This window comes from Netta rufina (genome assembly GCF_964035555.1).
Source record: "Netta rufina genome assembly, chromosome: 29".
NCBI classification, from domain to species: Eukaryota; Metazoa; Chordata; class Aves; order Anseriformes; family Anatidae; genus Netta; species Netta rufina.
This window is the reverse complement of record NC_140153.1, coordinates 3282660-3304221: the sequence shown is the minus strand read 5'-3', so window position 1 is coordinate 3304221 and position 21562 is coordinate 3282660. Positions and strand designations below refer to the sequence as shown.

Sequence of the window (21562 nt, the reverse complement as noted above, 5' to 3'; positions counted from 1 at the left end):
TCGTGTCCTTCCCCCCCAGGCAGTGCCAGCCCCCTGTCCCCCCGCACTGCCCCCCCCCCATAACCACACCGTGTCCCGGTGCCACCCCCCCGTGTCCCACCGCGTTGTCCCCCCCCCTCACCCCCACCATGGGTGCCAGCCCCCCCCATCCCACACCGCTGTGCCCCCCCCCTCCAGGGGGTGGCCGTGCAGGTGACAGCCCCCCCCCCCCTTTGTCCCCAGGTGACCCCACCGAGGCGGCGGGGGGGTGCAGCGTGTGCCGCAGCCCCCACCGGGGCCATGCCCAGGTCAACGGCACCTTGGGGGGGGCCGTCACCCTGGGGTGCCCGGGGGGGGGCGAGCACCTGGGCCAGCTGCAGGCCGTGCACTGGCATTTCGGGGGGAGCCTGGTCTGCAGCCGGGGCTCCGGGGGCTCCCCCAATTGCCCCCCCCCCGTACCGGGAGCGGGCCGGGCTGGGGGGGCCCGGCGGGGAGCTGCTGCTGCTGGGGGGGCTGCGGGCAGGGGATGGGGGCACCTATAGGTGCCTGCTGCTGGGCAGCGACGACTGCGCCTGCGGGGAGGTGACGCTGGAGCTCGGGGGTGCGAGCACTGGGGGGGGACACGGGGGGGCACGGGGGGGCAGCCCCCCAGCACTGCATGGGGATGGAGGGGATGGGGTGGGGGGGGGGAGGTGGGAGCCCCCTACTGGGGGGTTGGGGCTGGGGGGTTGGGGGGGGGCGGTGGGGATGGAATGTGGGAGCCCCCCCCCCCGGTATTGGGTCTGGGGGGCTGGGGGGGGGCGTGGGGAGGGGAATGTGGGAGCCCCCCACTGTGGTATTGGGGTTGGGGGGACTTGGGGGGGGCTACAGGGATGGGAGCTTGGGAGCCCCCCGTGCTGGTATTGGGGTTGGGGGGGGCTGGGGGGGGCTGTGGGATGGGAATGTGGGAGCCCCCACCCCAGTATTGGGTCTGGGGGTTGGGGGGATTTGGGGGGGGGTCTGTGGGATGGGAGCATGGGAGCCCCCCCACCCCGGTTTTGGGTTTTGGGGGGGGGGAGCCCCTCCCTGTGGCATTGGGTCAGGGGGGGGCATGGGGTCGTGGGAGCCCCTCAGCCCTGTGGGGCCCAGGGGCAGCCCCCGAGTGCCCCCCCCGTGTCCCCCCCCCCCCCGCAGGTGTCCCCTGCAGCCAGCCCTGCTCCGGCGCCCCCCCTCGCGGTGCCTTCAGCCTCCTCCTCCTCCTCCTCCTCCTGCTGCTGCCTCCGGCCCTCGCCCTGCGGCTGTGACGGGGGGGGGGGGGGGGGCAGGAGGGGGCGTGCAAACGTGAGTGTGCAAATGTGAGTGTGCAAATCTGGGTGTGCAAATCTGGGTGTGCAAGTGTGAGCGTGCAAACGTGTGCACACAAGGGGGGGGTGCACACGTGGCTGTGTCCCCGTGCCTGCTGTTCCTGGTGTCCCCCCCCCCCCAGGTGGGGCCGTGCGTGTCCCCCTGCCAGGGCACCCTCGTGTGGCACGACCCCCGCGTGTCACCAGGGCCCCCCCCCCCTCCTTGCCCCTCCCTGGTGTCACCTGGTGCCACCCCCTCGGCCACAGCGCTTTTTGGGTCGAAAAGCGGTGGAAACGGGAGCGCTGCTGGGCTGGGCAAAATGGGGGAGATTTGGGGTGCGCTGCTCACCCCGAACAGTGGCGCCGGTCCCCAGGGTCCCCCGTCCCCAAGGTGTTGCCCTGGGAGGGGGGGGGGCTCTGGGTGCCATCCCTTTTGTCGTCCCCCCCCCCCCGCTGTCCCCAGTGTCCCCGCAGGCGGTTGGCAGCCGGGGACGGGATTTTGCGGTGTCAGCCCCCGGGGGGGCCGCGGCACCCAGAGCCTTCCCAGCCTTTGTGTCCCCGGACAATGGCAGCGCCACGTGCACTGGGGGCCCTAACACCCCCCCCCCGCCCCCACCACATCCCCCTCACCCATCGGTCGGGACAGACGGACACGGACGGACGGACAGACGGCCATGGGGCACCCCGCTGGTGGGTGCTGAAGGAGGGTGAGTGGCCACCAGCCCCCTGTGTCCCCCCCTGTCACCTGCCTCCCAGAGGTGACACCCCCGGGGTCCCCCCCGGTGTGCCCTGGAGATGCCACCCTGGGTACCCCTGGTGTCCCCAAATGCCCCCCTCCCTGGGTACCCCCTGCCCCTGATGTCCCCACGGCTGTCCCCAGTGTCCCCTGCGGGTGCCACCCCTGGGTGCCCCCTCCCTGGAGACGCCCCCCCCCATCCCCTTGCGGTGCCCCCCCCGGGTGCCCCCCGTCCCCAGCAGTGCCCCGTCCATCCCCACGTCCCCTCCCCACGGGTTTTGGCACAGGGTCCCCAGGCCGGTGGTGGCGGTTGGGGGGGGGGGACACAGCACCCCCCCCAGCCCCCCCAGCCCCCCCCCACTGTACGCAGGGGACGATGCCGGTCGGGGGGGGGCTGCTGTGCGCCGCCAGCGGCCTGGCCCTGCTGGTCACCGCCACCGCCACCGACTTCTGGCTGCAGCACCGTGCGCCCGGCGGCACCGCGGCCATCGGGCTGTGGCACCTCTGCCTGGGGGGGCACTGCCGGCCCCCCCCCGGCCCCCCGGGTAGGCGGCGGCTCTGGGGCAGGGCGCGGGGGTCCCCAACGCGTGCCCGGTGTCCCCAACGTGCCTGTCCCCGCAGCTTTCTGGGATGCCACGCGGGTGCTGATGCTGCTGGCGGTGCTGGCCGCCGCCGCCGGCTTCGCCCTGGGGCTCTCGGCCGCCGCCGCCGGTGCTGCCCGGAGGGCGCGAGCCCGAGCCGCCGGCGTCACCCTGCTGCTGGCGGGTACGTGGGGACGGGGGGGGGGACACGGGGAGGGGGCATCGGGGCTGAGCGGTCACTGCTGCGGTGAGGTGCGTGGGGCACTGCTGCCATGAGCTGTGCCCGGTCTCTGCAGCCTGTGCCCGGTCTCTGCTGCCCTGGGCTGAGCCAGGTCACTGCTGTGATGAGCTGTGCCCGGTCTCTGCCAGCTGAGCTGTGCCGGGTGCCTGATGCGATGAGCTGTCACTGCTGCTATGAGCTGTGCCCGGTCTCTGCTGCCATGAGCTGTGCCCGGTCCCTGCAGCCCATGCCCGGTGCTCGCTGCCATGCCCCGTGCCAGGTCCCCGCAGCCTCCCCGGGGCTGGCAGCCCCCCACCCCCACCCCCCCCCGTGTCCCGTAGGTGTCCTGGCGCTGCTGGGGCTGGCGGTGTGCACGGCCGGGGCTCGGAGCCTGCTGGGCCCAGCCCCCGGTGCCTGGCGCCTCTCCTGGTCCTACCTCCTCGCCTGGGTCGCCGTCGTCCTCACCGGCTCGGCAGGTACCGGGCACGGGCACCCATGGGTGGGGGCAGCACTGGGACCCCCCCGTTCACCCCACTGCCCCCTCTCTCCAACCCCCCCAGGTCTCTTCCACCTCTGCGCTGCCGCCAAGGACCCGTCCCCGGAGAGCTCCGAATCTGGGGGACCCTGAGGGGGTCCCGGGACCCTGCGCCCCCCCCCCACCCCGAGCAGAGACGGGAGGGGGCGCCCCGGGGTGCCCGGTCCCTTCAGGCTTAGCCCCCCCCCCCGTTTTGCCCCTTTCCCCTTCCCCCCCCCCCCCCCCCAGTCTTGCTGTGCCAATAAAGTGCCTGTTCTGCCCCCCCCCGTGCTGTGTCCGCTGAGATTTGGGGACCCCACATTTTGGGGAGGGGGGGTCAGTGCCAGCCCCCTGCCCTCCCCCATCTGGCTCCTGCGATTTGGGTAGAAATTGGGGCTTTTTAGGGGGTCCCACCCGGGGAATGAGTGGAATGGGCTGGGGGGGGCACTGGGAGCCCCTGGGGGGAATGGGCTGGGGGACTGGGGGGGCACTGGGACACACTGGGGGGGCTACGGGGGTTGTCCGGGGGGGCCGGGCAGGGGCTGTGGTGATGGGAGAAGCCACCGGGGACACCGGGGGGGGGCGAAGGGGACCCCGGGATGACCGTGTGCCGGCGGGGGGGGGGCGGCGCTGGGCCCCCCGGGGGGAGACACCGCCGGGGCGGGCGGGGGCTCTGCCGGTGGGCCCCACACCCCCCGCCGGGCTGTGTTGCCCCTTTAAGACCGCGCCCTCGGCCCCGCCCCTGCCCCGACCTGCCGGACCGGTCCGCCCCGCCCGGCCCCGCCCGGGGCCCCCGCCCCCTCAGGCCCCGCCCCTCCCGGCCCCGCCCCGCCCCGGCGGCCCCGCCCCGCCCCGTCCCGGCTCCGAGCTCAGCACCGGCCCCGGCCCCACCGCCGCGCACGGCCCGGAGCCGCCCGGTTCGGCCCGGTGCAGCCCGGTTGGGTCCGGCCCGGCCCCGTCCGGTCCGGTCCGGTCCGGTTCGGCCCCGTTCCGCTCGGTTCGGCCCGGTTCGGCCCGGATGGTGCTGGCCGGGAGCCGAGCAGCGCCGTGAGCCCGCAGGTGTCCGCATGGCCCCCCGCGGGATGCGGCCCGGGACGCCCGTTCAACTCCTCCTCCTCCTCCTCCTCCTCGCCGCCACCGGTAAGGGACGGGACCGGCACCGGGGGCACCGGGACCGGACCGGGGGCAGCGGGGCCGTTCCGCGGGACCGAGCCCCTGCGGGCGGGGAGCGGCACCGGGAGCGGCACCGGCAGCACCGGTTGCTCCGGGAGGGGGGGGGGGGGCGGGCCGGGGCTGAGGCCGGGGGCACCGGTACCCCCGGGGCTGGGGGCGGAGCGGAGTGGGGGGGGGGGGGGGGGGGACACACGAGTGTGCGTGCCCGTGAGTGGGGGCACACGAGGGTGCCTACGTGGGTGCGCTCGCGTGTGCACCTGCGGCTCCGTGCACCTGCGGCCGTGCCCCCGGTGCCCGTCCCGGTGCCCCCGGTCCCGGTGTGTGTGCCCCGGGTGTCCCCGTCCCCGTGCGTGTCCCGGTGCCCCCGTCCCGGTGTGTTCGCGCTCGCGTGTCCGTGCGTGTGTCAGCGCCGTGGGTGTGCCCCGGGTGGCCCCGGCTGCCGCTCCGGTGTCCCGTCCCCCCCCCCAAAAAAAAAAAACCCGAACGTGGCGGGGCTGGGGGGGACAGAGGGGACGGGGACGTGGCAGGTTGGGGGGGGACAGGATCGTGGGGGGGGACACGGTGGGGACGGGGCTGATCCCTTTGGGGACATCAGGGCCGGGGGGGGCAGGGCTGGGGGCGTGGGGGTGCGGTGGGGACGGGGGGGAGCGAGGGGGGACGTGAGGGGGGGACACAATGCTGGGGGGGGGGACAGGGCTAACCGGTCTGAGGCCACCGTGGGAACGGGGCCGTCCCCTCTGGGGACACCCCAGGGCTGTCTGGGAAGCGACATGGAGGGGGGGGGGGAGGACACAGCGCACACCCCCAGGGTCCCCCCCATTGTCTCCCATTGTTCACACGTGGGGGGGGCACTGGGGGTGCTGTGGAGGGGACGGGGACACCGGGCTCAGCCCCTCGAGGTGGGCGCTGCACCCACGGGTGCTGCTGGGGGGGGGGGCACGATGCCCTGCCCCCCACCCCCACCTGCCGTGCCTCAGTTTCCCCACTCGTGCAGCCCCCGTGGGAACGGGCTGGGTGCTGCCGGGGGGGCGTCACCATCACCACAACGGGTGCTGAGCCCCCCCCGCCCCCTCCCCAACCCAGGGCTCAGCTCGGGGGGGGGTTCCGTGATGGGAGGGGGGGGGCGGCACAGAGTGGGGCCAGCCCCGAGGTGTGCAGTGTGTGCAGGTGTGAGCGGGGGGGGGATGGGACACACGTGTGCGTGCTCACTGTGCTGGGAGCCCCCCCATGCGTGCTCACACGCGTGTGTGCTCATCAGTTGGGGGGGGCACACGTGTGTGGCATGTCCCCAGCGGGGCCGCACGGATGTGCAGGGGGCACGACCCCATGCGGGTGCGGGTGCCACACGCACAGGGGAGCCCGTCCCGAGCGCAGCCCTGGGTGCGAAGGCGCGGCCGGCCTTGCACACGCGTGTGCCCCCCCCCGGGACCCCCCAGCCGTGCCGGCAGGCCCGGGGCCGCATCCTGCCGCGGCGCCGAGGCGGTGACCCCGCGGGAGCCGGTTGAGCCGGTTCCCGGCCCCGTTCCCACGCGCTCGGCCCCGTTGGGTGGGGACGCCCCGCGGCGGGGGCCCGCTGCCAGCGCCGCCGCCACCCCCCGCCGCCGCTGGGACCCCGCCGTGGATCCCCCAGGAGCCCCCCGGCTTGCGCGGGGGCTTGGCCGCAGCACCGGGGGAAACCGAGGCAGCGGGCGTCGAGCGCCGCCGGGGGGGGTGGCGAGAGGGCCGGGATCCAGCGACCGGGGCAGCGCGGCGGTGACGAAGAGCCCGGCAATTAGTTAATTAATACGTCGACTAATCGAGGGTGGTGCGAGGTGGTGGTGGTGGTGGGGGGGGGGTGGCAATTAAGGCCGGTTTAATTAAAAGCCGTGGGGGGCTCGGCGGGGGGCGGCGGCGGGAGCCCCCGCGGTGCCGGTGCTGGTGCCGGTGCCGGGGGCGGGAGGCTCCGCAAGCCGCGGCAGCGCCCGGCATGTGCGCGGGCCGGTTGGGCTGGCCTCGCAGGCACGGCCGCTCCCCGCCACGCCGCCCGCCCGCGCGCCCGCCCCGCCGAGTGCTGGGTGGGCCCCGCGCATGGGAACGCCGCGGAGGGCGAGCTGCGAGTGTGCCCCGGCGTGTGCAAGGGCCGGGAGGGGGCCCGCGGGTGTGCCAAAGGGGGCACGAGCACGGCCGACGTGCCCGAGATGAGTGTGTCCCTGTGTGAGGGTGTGTGCAGCCGTGTGTGGCTGTGTCTGAGTGGGTGTGAGTGTGTCTGAGTGTGCCCCCGTGTGCCTGAGTGTGCGTGAGCGCGTGCAAGCGTGCAGGAACGTGCCCCGCTGTGTGCTGCCGTGCACAAGGGTGTGCACACGCGGTGAGCAGCTGTGAGCGCACGGAAGCTTGCACAAGCACTTCTAAGAGTGTGAGCATGCCAGTGACACCTGAGTGTGTCCAAGAGTGCACAAGGGTGTGCAAATGTTCATAAAGCATGTCCAAGTGTGTCTGAGTGTGCGCCAGCACCTCTGTGCATGTGCAAGCACGCCTAAGCATGTGTGAGTGTGCCCCAGCATGTGGAAGCAAGCATGAGCACATCCAAATGTGCACGAGCGTGCCCAAGCATGTGAGTGTACACAAGTGTACTTGAGAGTGCATCGGTGTGTCCGAGCACGTGCAAGCACGCCAAAGCATGCACGAGCGTGCCCTGCCATGCCTGAGCACGCGCAAATGTGCACAAGCGTGCATAAACATGCTGAAGCACGCGTGGATGCGTGTGAGCGCACACACATGAGTGTGTGGAAGCTGGCAGTAGGCGTGAGCACATGCACGTGCCCAAGTGTGTGTGAGTGCACCCAGCACCTGAGAGCACACCCAAGTGTGCTCGAGTGTTTGTGAGCACACCCAAGCCTGTATGTGTGTGCACGTGTGCCTGAGTGTGTGTGAGTGCATCCAAGCATCTTGGAGCGTGTAGCCGTGCCCAGGCGTGCTTGAGCATTTGTGAGTGTGTCCAAGCATATGCAGGTGCATTCATGAGCGTGTGGAAGTGTGCACAAATGTGCCTGAGCGTGCACAAATGCACTGGAGCATGTATAGGTGTGCCCAAGCCTGCGTGTCCGAGCTACCCCAACTGTTGCACAAACATAGACAAATGTGCCCGAGTGCGAGTGCGAACACAAGCGTGCCCATGTACACTCAAGCAGATAAGAGCGTGCACAAGCGCATGCAAGCACGCCTGCCTGCGCGAGTGCACCCGAGCGCTGGTGAGCGTGCAACGCCGCGAGCACACCGGCGCCCCGTGGCGAGTCCCGAGGCGCCGGTGCCACCCTTGGGTGCCCGCAGGTTGCCGGTCGGGGGTGGTGGAGGTGGAGCGCAGCGTGACGGCGGTGCTGGGCCAGGACGTGGTGCTGCCGTGCCGGTACCGGGCGCAGGAGGGCGAGCAGGTGGTGCAGGTGACGTGGCTGAAGCGGGGCCCGGCGGGGCACAGCGCCGAGGTGGCCGTGCTCAACCGGCAGCACGGCGAGCACGTGCAGGACGCCTACGCGGGCCGCGTGCTGCGGCGGGCGCCCGGCGCGCTGGAGGACGGTGCCATCGTCCTGCGCAACGCCGTGCAAGGGGACGAGGGCGACTACGAGTGTCACCTCATCACCTTCCCCATGGGCAGCTTCGAGGGGCGCCTCACCCTCAAGGTGCTCGGTGAGTGCCTGGTGGCGGGCGGTGGGCACGGGGTGATGGGGATGGGGACGGGGCCATGGGATAATGGGGATGGGGCGATGGGCGCAGGACAATGGGGTGGCGGGCATGGGGTGATGGGGATGGGGCCATGGGGTTGTAGGCATGGGGTGATGGGGATGGTGGGCACAGAGACACGGGGTGGTGGGACAATGGGTACGTGGTGATGGGGCAATGGGTATAGGGTGGTGTGGTAATGGGCATGGGACCATGGGACAATGGGATGATGAGCATGGGATGGTGGGCACGGGGCAATGGGGTGGTGGGAATGGGGTGGTTGGCATGGGACAATGGGCATGGGGTGATGGGCAGGGGGCCACAAGACAATGGGTATGGGGTGACGGATGGGGAATGATGGGGGTGACAGGCGTGGGGTGATGGCTGATGGGCATGGGGTTGACGGGTACAAGGTGATGGGCATGGGACAATGGGACAAGGGGTGAAGGGCAGAGGGCAATGGCTATGGGGCGGTGGGCATGGGGGGGAGGGCAGCGTGCCATGGGCAGGGGGGGCAAGCGGCGGGTGCTGGGTGAGTGGTGCTGGGGCCAGCCGCAGGCCCTGGGCTGGGGGCTCTTGGGTCTGACGCCGCCGCCCGCAGTGCCGCCGCTGCCCATCCTGAACCCGGGGCCGCCGCTGGAGGAGGGCCAGGGCCAGACGCTGGCGGCCTCGTGCACGGCGGAGGGCAGCCCCGTGCCCTCGGTGCGCTGGGAGACGGAGGTGCGGGGCACCAACACCACGCGCCGCTCCGTGCACTCCCGCTCCGCCTCCGTCACCAGCGAGTTCTTCCTGGTGCCCGGGCGCAGCATGAACGGCAAGAGCCTCACCTGCGTGGTGGCACACCCCGGGCTGCGCCACGAGAAGAGGATCACGCACCAGCTCAGCGTCGCCTGTGCGGCACGGGGACCGGGGGGGGCGTTGGGGACATGGGGACCATGGGGGGCGTTGGGGACATGGGGACTGTGGGGGGCGTTGGGGACACAGGGACCATGGGGGGCACTGGGGCTGTGGGGGACATTGAGGATATTGGGGACACTGGGGACATTGAAGGATGTGGGAGGCATTGAGGGCATGGGGACACCAGGGACAGCGAGGGGTGTGGGGGACACTGGGGACGTGGGGGGCATCGAGGGACATTGGGGGGGCTTGAGGGTGTGGGGGATGTGGGACAGTGAGGACATGGAGGGCGCTGGGGGAGATGGAGAACGTGGGGGACATGGAGGGACAGGGGACACGGAGGGACACGGTGGGGTAGCGGGTGTTGGGGACACGAAGGACACAGGAACCGGGGGTGGGTGGGGAGCAGGGGGGGCAGCGGGACACGGGGAGCAGGAAGGGCTTTGAGGACATGGAGGATGGGGGTGCTGGGGGCATGGGGGGGCTTTGGGGACCTCGGGGATGTGATGGGCACAGGGGGCACATAGGAGAGGGGGCGCACTGGGGACTTGGGGGCCCTGGGGTGACGGGGCAGGGAGGGGTGTCACCGCCTCGTCCCCGCCTGTCCCCTCACTGTCCCCTCGGTGTCCCCCAGACCTGTCGGACGCCTCGGTGCTGGGGCACTCGGAGGAGTGGGCGGAGGGCATGGAGGGGGCCACGCTGACCTGCCTGGGGGATGGCAACCCGCCCCCCACCTACAACTGGACACGGTGAGGCCATCGCCTGGCCCCTGCGCCCGGCCTCGTCCCCGCCGTGTCCCCCGTGGGTGTCGGTGGCCCTGCTGTGTCCCCTGCTGGTGGCCCACGCGTGTCCCTGTCCTTGTGTGTGGCCGTGTCCCTGCTGTGTCCCTGTCTGTGCCCGTGTCCCCCCACCCACGTCCTTGTCCCTGCTCCGTTCCATGCCTGTGTCCCCCCATCTCTACCCATGACCCTGCTGTGTCCCCCTGCCTTTGTCCCCGAAGTGTTCCCTGTCCCCTGTCACTGCTGTGCCTGGGTCCCTGCTGGGTCCCCTCTTTGTCCCTGCCATTTCCCCTGTCCCTGCCATGTCCCCTGCCTGAGTCCCTGCTGTGTCCCCTTTTGTCTGTCCCCGTGTCCCCGCCGTGCCCCCAGCCCCATCCCAGCCGTGCCCGCGTCCCCTCCGCGTCCCCCTGCCCGTGTCCCTGCCCGTGCCCGTCCCGCCGTGTCCCGCCCGGGCGTGCCGGTGCCGCTGCCCCGCTCGGCGGCGGGCGCTGCAGGTCTGGCCGTGCCCGGGCAGGCCCCGCGCCGGCCGGGGCTGGGCGTCAGCACCGCGCACCCGTGGGAACGGCGCCGGGCTTTGATGCCGGCAGCGCCGCGGCGCCCGCCCGGGCACGCCGACGCTCACCGTGCCCCCGCAGGCTCAACGCCCCGCTGCCCGCCGGCGTGCGGGTGAAGGGGGACACCCTGGTCTTCCAGCGGCCCCTCGCCGCCGCCGACGCCGGGGACTACGTGTGCCGCGTGGCCAACCGCGTGGCCACCAAGGAGGCGCGGGCCAACGTCAGCGTCAAGGGCAGGGCGGCAGGTGGGCGGCTCGGGGGGACTGGGGGCACCGGTGGGGGGAGATTGGGGGGGTGCTGTGGTGTGGGGGTGCCGGTGCTTCTGTCTGTCTGTCTGTCGGTCCAGCCTTGCTGCTGTGTCCCTTCCCAGGCTGTCAGCCCGGCTGTCTGTCCCTCTGCTCCTCCCTGCCCTCTCTCTCCCCATCCATCCGTCTGTCCGCCCCCAGCTGCTCCTTTCCGCCCGTTCTCCAATTTGTCCATCTGTCCATACGTCCATCCATCCTGCCCCCCCCCACATCCTTCTGTCTCCGGACTTGTCTGTCCTTCTGTCTGTCCGCCCACCCGTTAACTCCACGCCACTTCACTCTTTTCATCCTCTGCTTGTTCTTCTGTCCGCTTGTCCATCCCTCCGTCCATCCATCCCTGTCATCTCTCTCTGCCCACCCACGTCCCTCCGTTCCCCCCCAGCCATCCCCGTGTTCACCCCCCACCCGTGCACCCGCTCCTGTCCCTCCGCTGACCCAGCCCTCTCCCCGTGCCTGCTCCGCCCTGCTGCTCATCGTCCCGTCCGTCCACTCATCCTCCCGGTGCCTGCTCATCCTTCCGCCCATTTTCCTGCTCAGCTGCCTACTCACCTGCCCAGCCCTCCCTCCGTGCACTCACCTCTCCAGCCATGCACTCATCCGTCCCTCCCTCTGTCGCTCCGTGCGCTCACCTCTCCATGCACTCATCCCTCCGTGCACTCATCCGTCCCTCCCTCCATCCCTCCGTGCGCTCACCTCTCCGTGCGCTCACCCCTCCAGCCATGCACTCATCCGTCCCTCCACCCCCCACCCATGCGCTCATCCAGCCACCCAAAACCCCAGCCACGAACTTGTCCTTCCGTCCATGCGTTCATCCATCCACCCACGTGCTTCATCCCTCCACCCCTCACCCCGTCCGTCCGTCTGTCCTTGCCACGTTCTCACCCCCCCCCGATCATCTTCTCGCCCCCTCCTCGCCGCGCCCACCCCCCTGACCCCCCCCATAGAGAACGAGGTGCGCAAGGTGGACCTGGTCTCTGCCTCGGTGGTGGTGGTGGGCGTCATCGCCGCCGTGCTGCTCTGCGTCCTCGTCGTCGTCGTCGTCGTCATGACCCTCTACCACAAGCGCAAGACCAAGCGCATCTCGGAGAAGTAGTAAGAGCCGGGCCGAGGGGCACGGGGGGGTGGGATGGGGGGGGGGTGCTGGGACCCGGTGGGACCCCGTGGGGCCTGGTGGGACCCCCGGTGAGTTGCCGTCGCGCTGTGCCCGCAGTGAGGAGGAGCTGACGCTCACCAGGGAGAACTCCATCCGGCGCCTGCACTCCAGCCACAGCACCGACACGCGCACCCAGGTGGGCACGGGGGGGCACGGTGGGCATGGGGGGGCCTGGGGTGGAGGGTGGGGGGTCCTAGGGAGGGAGTCTTGGGGTACGGAGGGTGCTGGGTGCTGGGGTGCGCACTGGGGTGCCCGTGGGGCTGTATGGTGGGACGCGGGGCATTGGGGTGCTGGGGGTGCGGGGTGGTCGGGTGCCCATGGGGCCAGGTATTGGGGTGCCCATGGGGTGTTGGGGGCTTTTGGGTGCCTGTGGGGTATTGGGGTACGTGGGGGTCTGGGTGTTTGGGTGCGTGGGGTGCCCATGAGGTGCTGGGTGGTTTTGGGTGCCTGTGGGGCTGGGTATTGGGGGTCTGGGGGTCCGGGTGTTGCGGTGGTGGTTGGTGGTGCTGGATGGGCACTGGGGGGGCTGAGGGGGCTCCCGTGCCGTGCCCGGGGGTCCTCACGTGGCGCTGCAGCTGGAGGAGACGCTGCAGCTGCGTGCCGAGAGCCGGCAGGGCAGCCTGCGGGGGGACAGCCTGCGGGGGGACAGCCTGAGGGGCACCAGCATCTGCTCTGCCATGGTGAGCACCCGGGGGGTGTCGGGGGGCTCGGGGTGGGGGGGGCACGGCGGGCAGCGCCTGCACAGGGCTGCAGGAGCATGTCCTCCCCTGTGTGTGTGCAGCCCCCTCCTCATTGTGTGCAGCCCCCTTTCATGGGCGCAAATCCCCTTGGACACATGCGTGCCCCCCCTCAGTGCACACCCCTCCATCCGTGCGTGCACCCCACTTTCACTCACGCCCCCCCCTTTTGCATGTGTGCTCCCCGTCCGTGCACACAGACCCTTCACTGCACGCACCTTGCAGTCCCCGTCCCCAACGTCCCCATCCCCGGGCACAGCAGCACCCCGGCCCCGTCACTGCCCCTGGGACAGGGGCCACATCCCCGGGGGCGGGTGGCAGTGGGACCCCCCCACCCTGCCCCGTGTCCCCTCACCCCGACCCGTGTCCCCGCAGAGCGAGGAGGCCGAGGGCCGCAGCTACTCGACGCTCTCCACGGTGCGGGAGATCGAGACGCAGACGGAGGTGCCGGCGGCCCCGCTGCTGCCCGCCCCGGAGGGCAAGGAGCCGAAGGAGGAGGAGGAGGACAGCGGGGACAACCCCATCAAGCAGGCCATGACCCACTTCGTGCAGGAGAACGGCATGCTGCAGGCCAAGCCCACCACCAACGGCATCTACATCAACGGCCGCGGGCACCTGGTGTGAGCGCGGCGGCGGCGGCGGCAGGGGCCGGGCCGGGTGGCGGGGCCGGGGGGGGGGGGACGCACACGGGACCCCCGTCCCCTCTGCGGCTTCCCCTGCTCCGCCGCCGCCCGCCCGCCCGCCGGCTCGGGGCTCGGTCCCCAAACGCCTCCCTTGCTGCTCGCCCCGTGCCCGGGACATGCACCGCGCCCCAGGAGGGGGCTCCGGCCCCCTGCCCCCCTTGCTGCTGGCACGAGGTTTGGGGACACGCTGCGCCCCGCCTGGGGACAGCAGCAGCAGGACAGAAGGGAGGTGACCGCAGCGCCCAGGACCCACGGGCGCCGGAGCCGCCGGGCACCCGCGGGCGCGGGGACATGGGGACGCGGGACCCCACGGACAGACGGATGGGCGGGAGCCCCGGCGGGGCTCAGACTTCCCCCCCCCCCCCCCGAACATCCCTTCGGACTCTGGGTCGGCTCCTTTCCGCGCGCAGCTCTGGGGGACCCCCGGGGTCCCCGCTCGGGATGCGGTTCGCCGGTGGCACTTGGGACGCTTGTGTCCCCTCCCCGATCCCGGCTGTCCCCTTCCCCCCATGGCACAGACACGTCCCCCCCCCCGTCCCCCTCCCACCCCAACCCCCCGAACCGGGGCTCGCCCGTCCCACCCCGCACCCCCAGACCCTGCCGAGGGGCCCCCCCCGAGCCCGGGGCTGGCGGCGGGGGTCCCCATGGGGCCGCTCGGCCGGGGGTCCCGCTGTACATAGAGCCCCAGCGTGTACATACCTGTACAGGACGGGGGTCCCCGTCGCCCTTTCGTATCTGCACTGCTGGTTTTGTAAATAAATCCCGCGCGGGACCCTGGGACCGAGCCTTGCCTGCCTCTGCTCTCAGCTGGGTCCGCGTGCAACACCCGGGTGTGCCGCTGCTTGTGCACGAGTGTGCAAGAGCCTCTGGGGCCGCACACGGGCACGGTCTGCACCCAACTGGGCGACCTTGGTGCGAGCACGTGCCCGAGCGTGCAGAGCCGTGCACGGGTGTGGGGATGAATGCAAGGAGGTGCGCAGAGGTGTGCAGAACTGCACGAGTGTGTGCAAGCATGCAGAGCACAGACAAGGATGTGTGAGTTGTGCGTGAGCATGGATAAGTGCACAGGACCGCCTGTGAGCAAGCGTGCACGAGTGCACGAGCATGTGTGAGCCTGCACAAGCGCGCGTGAGCCTGCAGAGCATGCATGAGCGTGTGCGAGGATGCACGAGGCCCGGTGAGGCTGCCCAAGTGCACAGCCCCGTGCGCGAGGCTGCCCGAGCGTGCACGGCCACCCGCTGCCGTGAGCCGCGCAAGGGCCACGCGCACGGCCCCGCGCGAGGGCGGCTGCGCCGGCGCCCCCGGGAGAGCGCGGAAACGCGCGGCCCGCGCCCTGCCCTGCGGTTTCGACGCGCCGAGGAGCAGGAAGCGGCCTCGAAGGCGGCCGCCGCCTTCCTGCCCCCGCCAGCGGGGCGCCCCGGGCCCTCGAGGCTGCGTCAGGGCCCCGGGGCCGCGGCACTTCCTCCCCGGGGCCGCTTCCGCCCGCTGCCGCCTGCCCCCGGCCGCGCTGGGGCTTTGGGCGCCCCGCTCCCCGCTCGGGGCTCCTCCTGGGGCTGGGCCCCGCCATGGGCAGGATCTGACCCCGCCGGGGGGGTCCCCGCCGCCCCCATGTCGCTGGCGCTCAAGGCCCGGCAGAAGGCGAGGCGCAAGGGCGGCGCCAAGGAGCGGGTTTTCGGCTGCGACCTCCTCGAGCATCTCCAGCAGTCGGGGCAGGATGGTAAGCGTGGGGAGCGGGGGTCCTGCGCTGGGGGGGTCCTCCTCAGGGCCCCCCCGCTCCCCCTCCATCTCACCCGTCCCCGGGGGTCGCCCCCCCAGCCCCGTCCCCGTGCCCCCCAGCGGAAGCGGGGAGGGGACGGCGGTGACGCTCGCCATGCGGTTGCATCACCGGGGCTTGAGCAAGCGGCGGAGCTGGGGCGCATCCCGCACAGGGTCCCCCCCCCCTGAGATTTCGGGGTTCCCCCAGGGCCGGCGTTGCCCGATCCAATCTCAGCTCCCCGCTGTGCCCCCTGGTTTGGAGGGGGGTGAGGCCCAGGGGCTCGGCGGCCTCGTCCCCAGGTCCCGGTGGTCCCAATCTGGACATGGGGAGCGGTGGCACCACGGGGACACCGCCGCAGTGGGGACCCGCTCCCTCCTGCCACCCCCTGCGCTCGCTGGGGACAGGGCCCGGGGCCTTGGGAGGGGTCTGGGGGGGCTCCGTGGGGGGGCTGATGCCGGGCCCGGGGGTGCCCGTCCCGCAGTGCCCCAGGTGCTGAGGAGCTGCACCGAGTTCGTGGAGCAGCACGGGGTGGTGGACGGCATCTACCGCCTGTCGGGCGTCTCCTCCAACATCCAGCGGCTGCGGTGAGCGGGGCAGGGGGCTGGGGAGGGGCTGGGGAGGGGTGGGGAGGGGTGGGGAGGGGCTGGGGAGGGGCTGGGGGGCAGGGGAAGGGGCTGGGAAGGGGAGATGGGGTGGAGATGGGGACCAGGAGGAGAGCGGAGGGCGGGAGGTGGGGATGGGATGGAAATGGGGCTGGGAGGGAGCGGGATGGGGATGGGAGCTGAGGGGATGGACCTGGGGAGGGAGAGGGGTCTGGGACCAGGAGGGAGGGAAATGGGGGTGTGGCGGGAGGGAGATGGGGCTGGGGGGAGAACTGGGGTCAGTTTTCCCCCTCTCCTCCCTTCCCTCAGCTCTGCCCTCCCCTATTTCCCCTCCCCATCACCGGGGTGCTTTGTCCTTCCACAACCCCCTGGGGGGGGCACCCCAGGGTGCCCCCAGCGTCCCCGTGTCCCCTGCACCCCCAGGCTCCCCAGCACTGCCAGCATCCCCAGTGTCCCCAGTTTCCCCCAGCATCCCCCACATCCCTGGTGTCCCTCTAGCCTGGGTGTTTCCAGCGTCTCCAACATCTCCATGTCCCCAGGGGTCCCCAAATCCCGGTGTCCCTGTACTTCTGCCACCCCCGTTTTCCCCAAATCCCCCTGTCCCCAAATCCCCATGTCCCTCTATTCCTGACACCCCCGTTATCCCCAAATCCCGGTGTCCCCGTAATTCTGGCACCCCCGTTATCCCCAAATCCCCACATCTCTGTGTCCTCTGCATTGTCCTGTCCCCAAATCCCTGCATCCCTGTACTCCTGGCACCCCCATTGTCCCCAAATCCCTATGTTCCTGTATTCTTGGCATCCCCAGTGTCCCTAAATCCCCACATCCCTGTATCCTCTGCATCCACCTGTCCCCAAATCCCCATGTCCCTGTACTTCTGGCACCCCCATTGTCCCCCAAATCCCCACATCCCTCTATTCCTGGCATCCCCCTGGCATCCCCCCATCCCTGCATCCTCTGCCCCCACGTCCCCGTGTCCCCGAGCACTCCCCCGGGACGCTGTGCAGGGCGCGGGGATGGGGTCAGCCACGTCCCCGTCCCCATCACCGCCCGTCCCCGACGATCCGTGTCCCCCCCCACGGGCAGGCAAGAGTTCGACAGCGAGCGCTGCCCCGACCTGCAGCGGGACGTCTACCTGCAGGACATCCACTGCGTCAGCTCGCTCTGCAAGGCGTATTTCCGCGAGCTGCCCAACCCGCTGCTCACCTACCAGCTCTACGACAAATTCGCCGTGCGTCCCGCTGCCCCCGGCCCCGGGGGGGGGGGTTCCCGGGAGGGTTGGGGGTCCCCAGGAGGGGTTCCCTGTGAGGTGACCCCCTCCGTGACGCCGTCCCCGTGCCCCCCGCAGGACGCGGTGGCCATCCAGATGGAGGAGGCGCGCCTGGTGAAGATCAAGGAGGTGCTGAAGGAGCTGCCGGCGCCCCACTATAGGTACTGGGGGGGGTCCAACCCCTGTCCCTGTGTCCCCAAAATGTCACCCGCCGGCCCTAAGGCGTCCCCACACCCCGCAGGACCCTGGAGGTTCCTGATGAGGCACCTCCTGCACATGGCATCCTACAGCAGCCAGACCAACATGCACGCCAGGAACCTGGCCATCGTCTGGGCCCCCAACCTGCTGCGGTGAGCCGGGGGGGGGGGGAGAGGGAACAGCCCCCGGATTTTTGGGGTGCAGAGCTGTGGGGGGGGGGGGGGGAGCAGGGCAGGGAGCTGGACCCCGTCCCCGCGGCAGGTCGAAGGACATCGAGGCCACCGGCTTCAACGGCACGGCCGCCTTCATGGAGGTGCGCGTCCAGTCCATCGTGGTGGAGTTCATCCTCACCCACGTGGAGCAGCTCTTCGGGGACGCCCCCCTCTGCGGTACGTCCCCCGCGGGGCTGGGGGGGGGATGCGGGGACAGAGAGGGGGGGATGACAGGGGGATGCCCTGACCCCCCCCCCATCACCCGGTGCGGCAGGCGGCGAGGCGGCGCGGCGCTCCCGGCTGCTCCCCGGGGACGGGCAGGCCCCCTACCACGTCCCGGCCGTGCTCAGCCAGGGCGATGGCCCCCCCCCCGATCCGGCCCTACCACACCATCATCGAGCTTGGCGAGCACAGGTAGGAGCTGGAGGGGTCCCTGCGGCCACCGGGGTCCCCCGTGGGCACCGCTGGGTGACCCCTGCACAAGTGTGAGCCCCTAAACTGGTGGCTGTGGGCATGCAGTGAGCTCGAGTGTGCACAATGAGCGTGCACAACGAGCGTGCACGCTGACACCGCTGCCCCGCAGGAGGAAGGGCTCCCTCAAGGCCAAGAAGTGGAAATCCATCTTCAACCTGGGCCGCTCCAGCCACGAGGCCAAGCGCAAGCTGGTGAAGACGGAGGAGAAAGGTTGGGGCCCCCGCCCCGGTGTTGTCCCGTCCCCCCCCCCGTGTCCCCCCCGGTGTCCCCAGCCCCTTTTTCTTTCCTCCCTCCCCAGAGGACAAGTGCGGGAAGCTGAGCTTGCGGCCGGCCAAGAGCATGGACTCGCTCAGCTCCGTGCCCTTCGGCGGAGAGGGTAAGGGAGGCGCCGCGGTGACACCCAGGGATGGTGACACCGCTGTCCCCATCCCGCTGCCCTGCCACGGCCACGCGGAGGGGGCTGGGGGGGAGAAAATGGGACTGGGGGGCGGAAAAATGGGGCCGAGGGGGAGGAAATGGGGCTGGTGGGGGCAAAAATGGGGCAAGGTGGGGATGGAGAAGGGAGAGATGGGGATGGAGAGGGCAGGATGGGATGAACAGGACAGGGATGGGATGGACAGGATGGGGATGGTGGTGGTGGAGAAGAAAAATGAGGATGGAGCTGATGAGGATGGGGACAGAGGGGCAGGGACAGTGCTGGATGGGGGACACGGATGGTGACAGAACAATCAGGGGGCGACGGGGTGGTGATGGACGAGCCGAGGGCCGTGGTCCCCGTCCTCTGGCTCAGCACCAGCCCCTGTTTTGGGGAGCCCCGGGGCCGGGGGAGCCTGGCCCTGACTCCAGCCCCCCGCCGGGAGCAGAGGACCCCCGGCTCAGCACCACGCGCTCGGTGAAGCAGCCGCCGCAGCGCAGGGAGAGCTTCGACACCTGCCCCTCGCCGGGGCCGGCAGAGCCCTTCCCCGCGCTGCAGGAGAGCCCCGAGGAGAAGCCGAAGGCGCAGGAGGAGCTGAGGGGGGGCCCCGAAACGGAGGGCGAGAGCGGAGCCAGGTCGGAGCCCAGCACCCCCAAACCGGGCCGGGCGGCGCTGCTGGGGGCCGGGGGGGGCCGCTCGCCCGCGGCCACCCGCAGCCGCGCCGAGAAGTGCGGGGGGGTGCACATCTCCGGGCCCTTCTCCGTCACCGTCCCCTTCCACATCACCTCCAACCTCTCCCGCCTGACGCGGGGGCAGCCGTGCCCGGCGCTGGGCTCCGCCAGCCCCCCGCCGCCCGCCCACCGCAGCGCCGGGGAGCCCGCGGCCCCCGAAATCCCCACGGGTGAGATATTTGGGGATGGGACAGACCCGGTGACACCGGGGGGGGGGGGTTTGGGGGAACCCCCCCTGACCCTCAGGGTGTCTTCCAGGGGAGGCAAAGGCGGCGGAGGAGACGCGGCTGTCGCTGGAGCTGCGCGACTCCTTCGCCTTCCTGGACAGCCAGGACGCGGGGCTGGAGCACGGGGACGGGGACGGGGACGCGGCGGGACGGGTGCCACCCGGGGGCAGCAGCCTCGAGGACGGCGACGGGTTCCTGGCCCTCGAGGAGGGCATGGAGGGCGGCTTCATGAACGTGAGCCGGGGACGGTGGCACTGCGAGGGGGGCTTGGGGGGCGAGGGAGGGGACAATGGAGGAGACGGGATGGTGCTGGAGGGCATGGGGATAGGGACAAGAGGGGACAGGATGGTGACAAGGGGACGGGATGGTGCTGGAGGGCATGGGGATAGGGACAAGAGGGGACAGGATGGTGCTGGAGGGCACAGGGGTGGTGGCAATGGGATAGGACGGTGCTGAAAGGCACGAGGATAGGGACAAGGGGACAGGATGGTGCTGGAGGGCATTGGGATGGTGACAATGGGATAGGACGGTGCTGGAGGGCACAAGGGTGGTGACAATGGGATGGGATTGGTGCTGGAGGGCACGGGGATAGGGACAAGACGGGACAGGATAGGGACAAGAGGGGACAGGACAGTGCTGGGGAGGGCAGGGCGGTGGCAGGCTGGCTCTGGGGGCTGTGCCTCACCTCCCTGGGGGTCTCGGGCACGGCCATCACCCCCCGTCCCCCCCGTCCCCCCCCAGCCCGGGGAGCCCCCCGCGGAGCAGCCGGGCAGTTACCTGTCCATCGAGGAGTGCATGGACGAGGAGCTGTTCTACATGGCGCCCAGCGGCTCCGAGCCCGAGGACGCGGCGGGGGACAGCGACTCGGACGACATGTTCCTCAGCGCCCACGACGAGCTCAGCCCGCTGGCGGCCGAGCCCCCCCGCCGAGCCTGGGGGGGGTGGGCACGGGCACGGCGTGGGGGGCCGCCGAGCCCCCCGGTGCCGCGGGACACGTCCCCATCGCCGGCGGGGGGAAGAGGCTCCGGGTGCTGGGGAGCACGGAGGAGCCCCCCCCCGGGGATGTGGAGGAGGGGGGGGGCGTCAGGATGGCCCCCGGAGGAAGAAGAGGAGCAGGGGGGGGGGCGGCGGGGAGGGGACCCCCCGGTGGTGGCTGCAGCCTGGGGAGAACTGAGCCGAGCCCCCAAACGGGGCCGGGGGCTGAAGCAGGAGCGGAGCCGGCTCCCGGTGCCCCAGACGGGGAAGTGGAGGAGGACGGGGCCGGCGCTGAGCCCCCCCACACCGGAGCAGCCGGGGCAGGGGTCCCGTGCGTCCCCCCCCAGCTGAGGAGCCCCCCCCCACAGCCCACCGAGCCCCCGGTCCCCGAGGCTCCCTCGGAGGCTCTGCCCCCGCCGGGATCCAGCCCCGAGGAGGGCTCGGGTCCCCCCATGGCCCCCACCCCGCAGCCGGGGGGCCGCTGGCGGGGCCCATCTCGCCCCCGAGCCCCCCACCCCCCGGCGGGGGCCGTGCTGCGCCGCGACGGCAGCGCCCCGGGTGCGCCTGGCCGCCCGCCTGGTGCGGGTGCAGCAGGCCCCGCTCCGTGCCCGTGGTGCCGCCCAAGCCGCAGTTCGCCATCGTCCCCCCGGCCCTGCGGCCCAGGACCCTCCCGGCCGAGGGCGCACGCGACGCCGCGAGCCCCCCCCCCAAAAACCGGGACGGCTCCCGGGAGCCCCGTTGGGGAGGGGGGCGGCGGGGCGGCGGGGCGGGGTGGTGGCGGGAGGGGGGCAGCGTCTCCTTGGACGGTGCCGCCGGTGCCGCGGCGGCGAGCGGCAGCCGGTGCGGAGGATGCAGACGTACGGCGGCGAGGAGCAGGCGCCCGGGGCCGCCAAGGCGCTGCCGTTCCAGCGGGCCCCGCTGCGCCCCCCGCCTGCTGCGGCCCCTCAGCTGCGTGGCCCGCCCCCCAGGGCCCCCCCCTCAGCGCGGGCCGCACGGGGCCCGGCGCAGGAGGAGGCCGGGGAGGCCCGGGGCACCCGCGAGGAGGCCGCTGGGCGCCGAGGGGGCGGCGGGAGAGCGCTGACGGGAACCGGGGAGGGGGGGGGGATAACGAGGGGGGGGGGTGGGGGGCGAGCTGCCGTGAATAAAGGCTCAGGGCTTCGTGATGGCTTCGTGTCCTGTGGTACAACATGGCGGCCACCGGGGTGGCTTCATGGAGGGGGGGTTTGGGGGGGGGTCTGAGGTGATATCGCGGTGGGGAGCGGGGTGGGGGAGTCGGGGGGGGGGCGCCGCGGTTGGCACAGGGGTTGGATTGTGGGGGGGGGCGCTCCGGGAGAGGCTGGGGGGGGGCGCTGCCCGCTTCCAAGATGGCGCCGCCC

The 21562-nt window shown here is 71.9% G+C and overlaps 3 protein-coding genes across 3 annotated transcripts; all 3 read left to right on the top strand.

The window, feature by feature from the left end:
• Positions 1 to 1970: 1970 nt before the first annotated feature.
• Positions 1971 to 3466, top strand: LOC311219986 (lens fiber membrane intrinsic protein-like; the record flags this gene model as incomplete). Its single annotated transcript, XM_084303340.1, has 5 exons — positions 1971 to 2008; positions 2408 to 2582; positions 2659 to 2802; positions 3180 to 3314; positions 3399 to 3466. Exons 2-5 carry the CDS (start codon positions 2414 to 2416, stop codon positions 3464 to 3466), a joined length of 516 nt encoding a protein of 171 aa, XP_084159466.1. The 5' UTR covers positions 1971 to 2008; positions 2408 to 2413.
• A 953-nt stretch (positions 3467 to 4419) lies between these two features.
• NECTIN4 (nectin cell adhesion molecule 4) lies at positions 4420 to 13267 on the top strand (the record flags this gene model as incomplete). Its single annotated transcript, XM_084303398.1, has 9 exons — positions 4420 to 4492; positions 7832 to 8185; positions 8820 to 9110; positions 9750 to 9864; positions 10530 to 10693; positions 11698 to 11845; positions 11964 to 12042; positions 12482 to 12586; positions 13019 to 13267. The coding sequence occupies 9 exons, from the start codon at positions 4420 to 4422 to the stop codon at positions 13265 to 13267; spliced, it is 1578 nt and encodes a 525-aa protein (XP_084159524.1).
• Positions 13268 to 14920: 1653 nt separating this feature from the next.
• Positions 14921 to 21267, top strand: ARHGAP30 (Rho GTPase activating protein 30; the record flags this gene model as incomplete). Its single annotated transcript, XM_084303339.1, is given in 17 exon segments — positions 14921 to 15043; positions 15564 to 15666; positions 16771 to 16915; positions 17033 to 17304; positions 17414 to 17541; positions 17639 to 17727; positions 17729 to 17778; positions 17948 to 18048; positions 18137 to 18214; positions 18702 to 19154; positions 19243 to 19445; positions 19953 to 20381; positions 20384 to 20740; positions 20742 to 20783; positions 20785 to 21012; positions 21015 to 21110; positions 21112 to 21267. Coding segments are annotated over 17 exon segments (3039 nt in total). The 5' UTR covers positions 14921 to 14934.
• Positions 21268 to 21562: the final 295 nt, after the last annotated feature.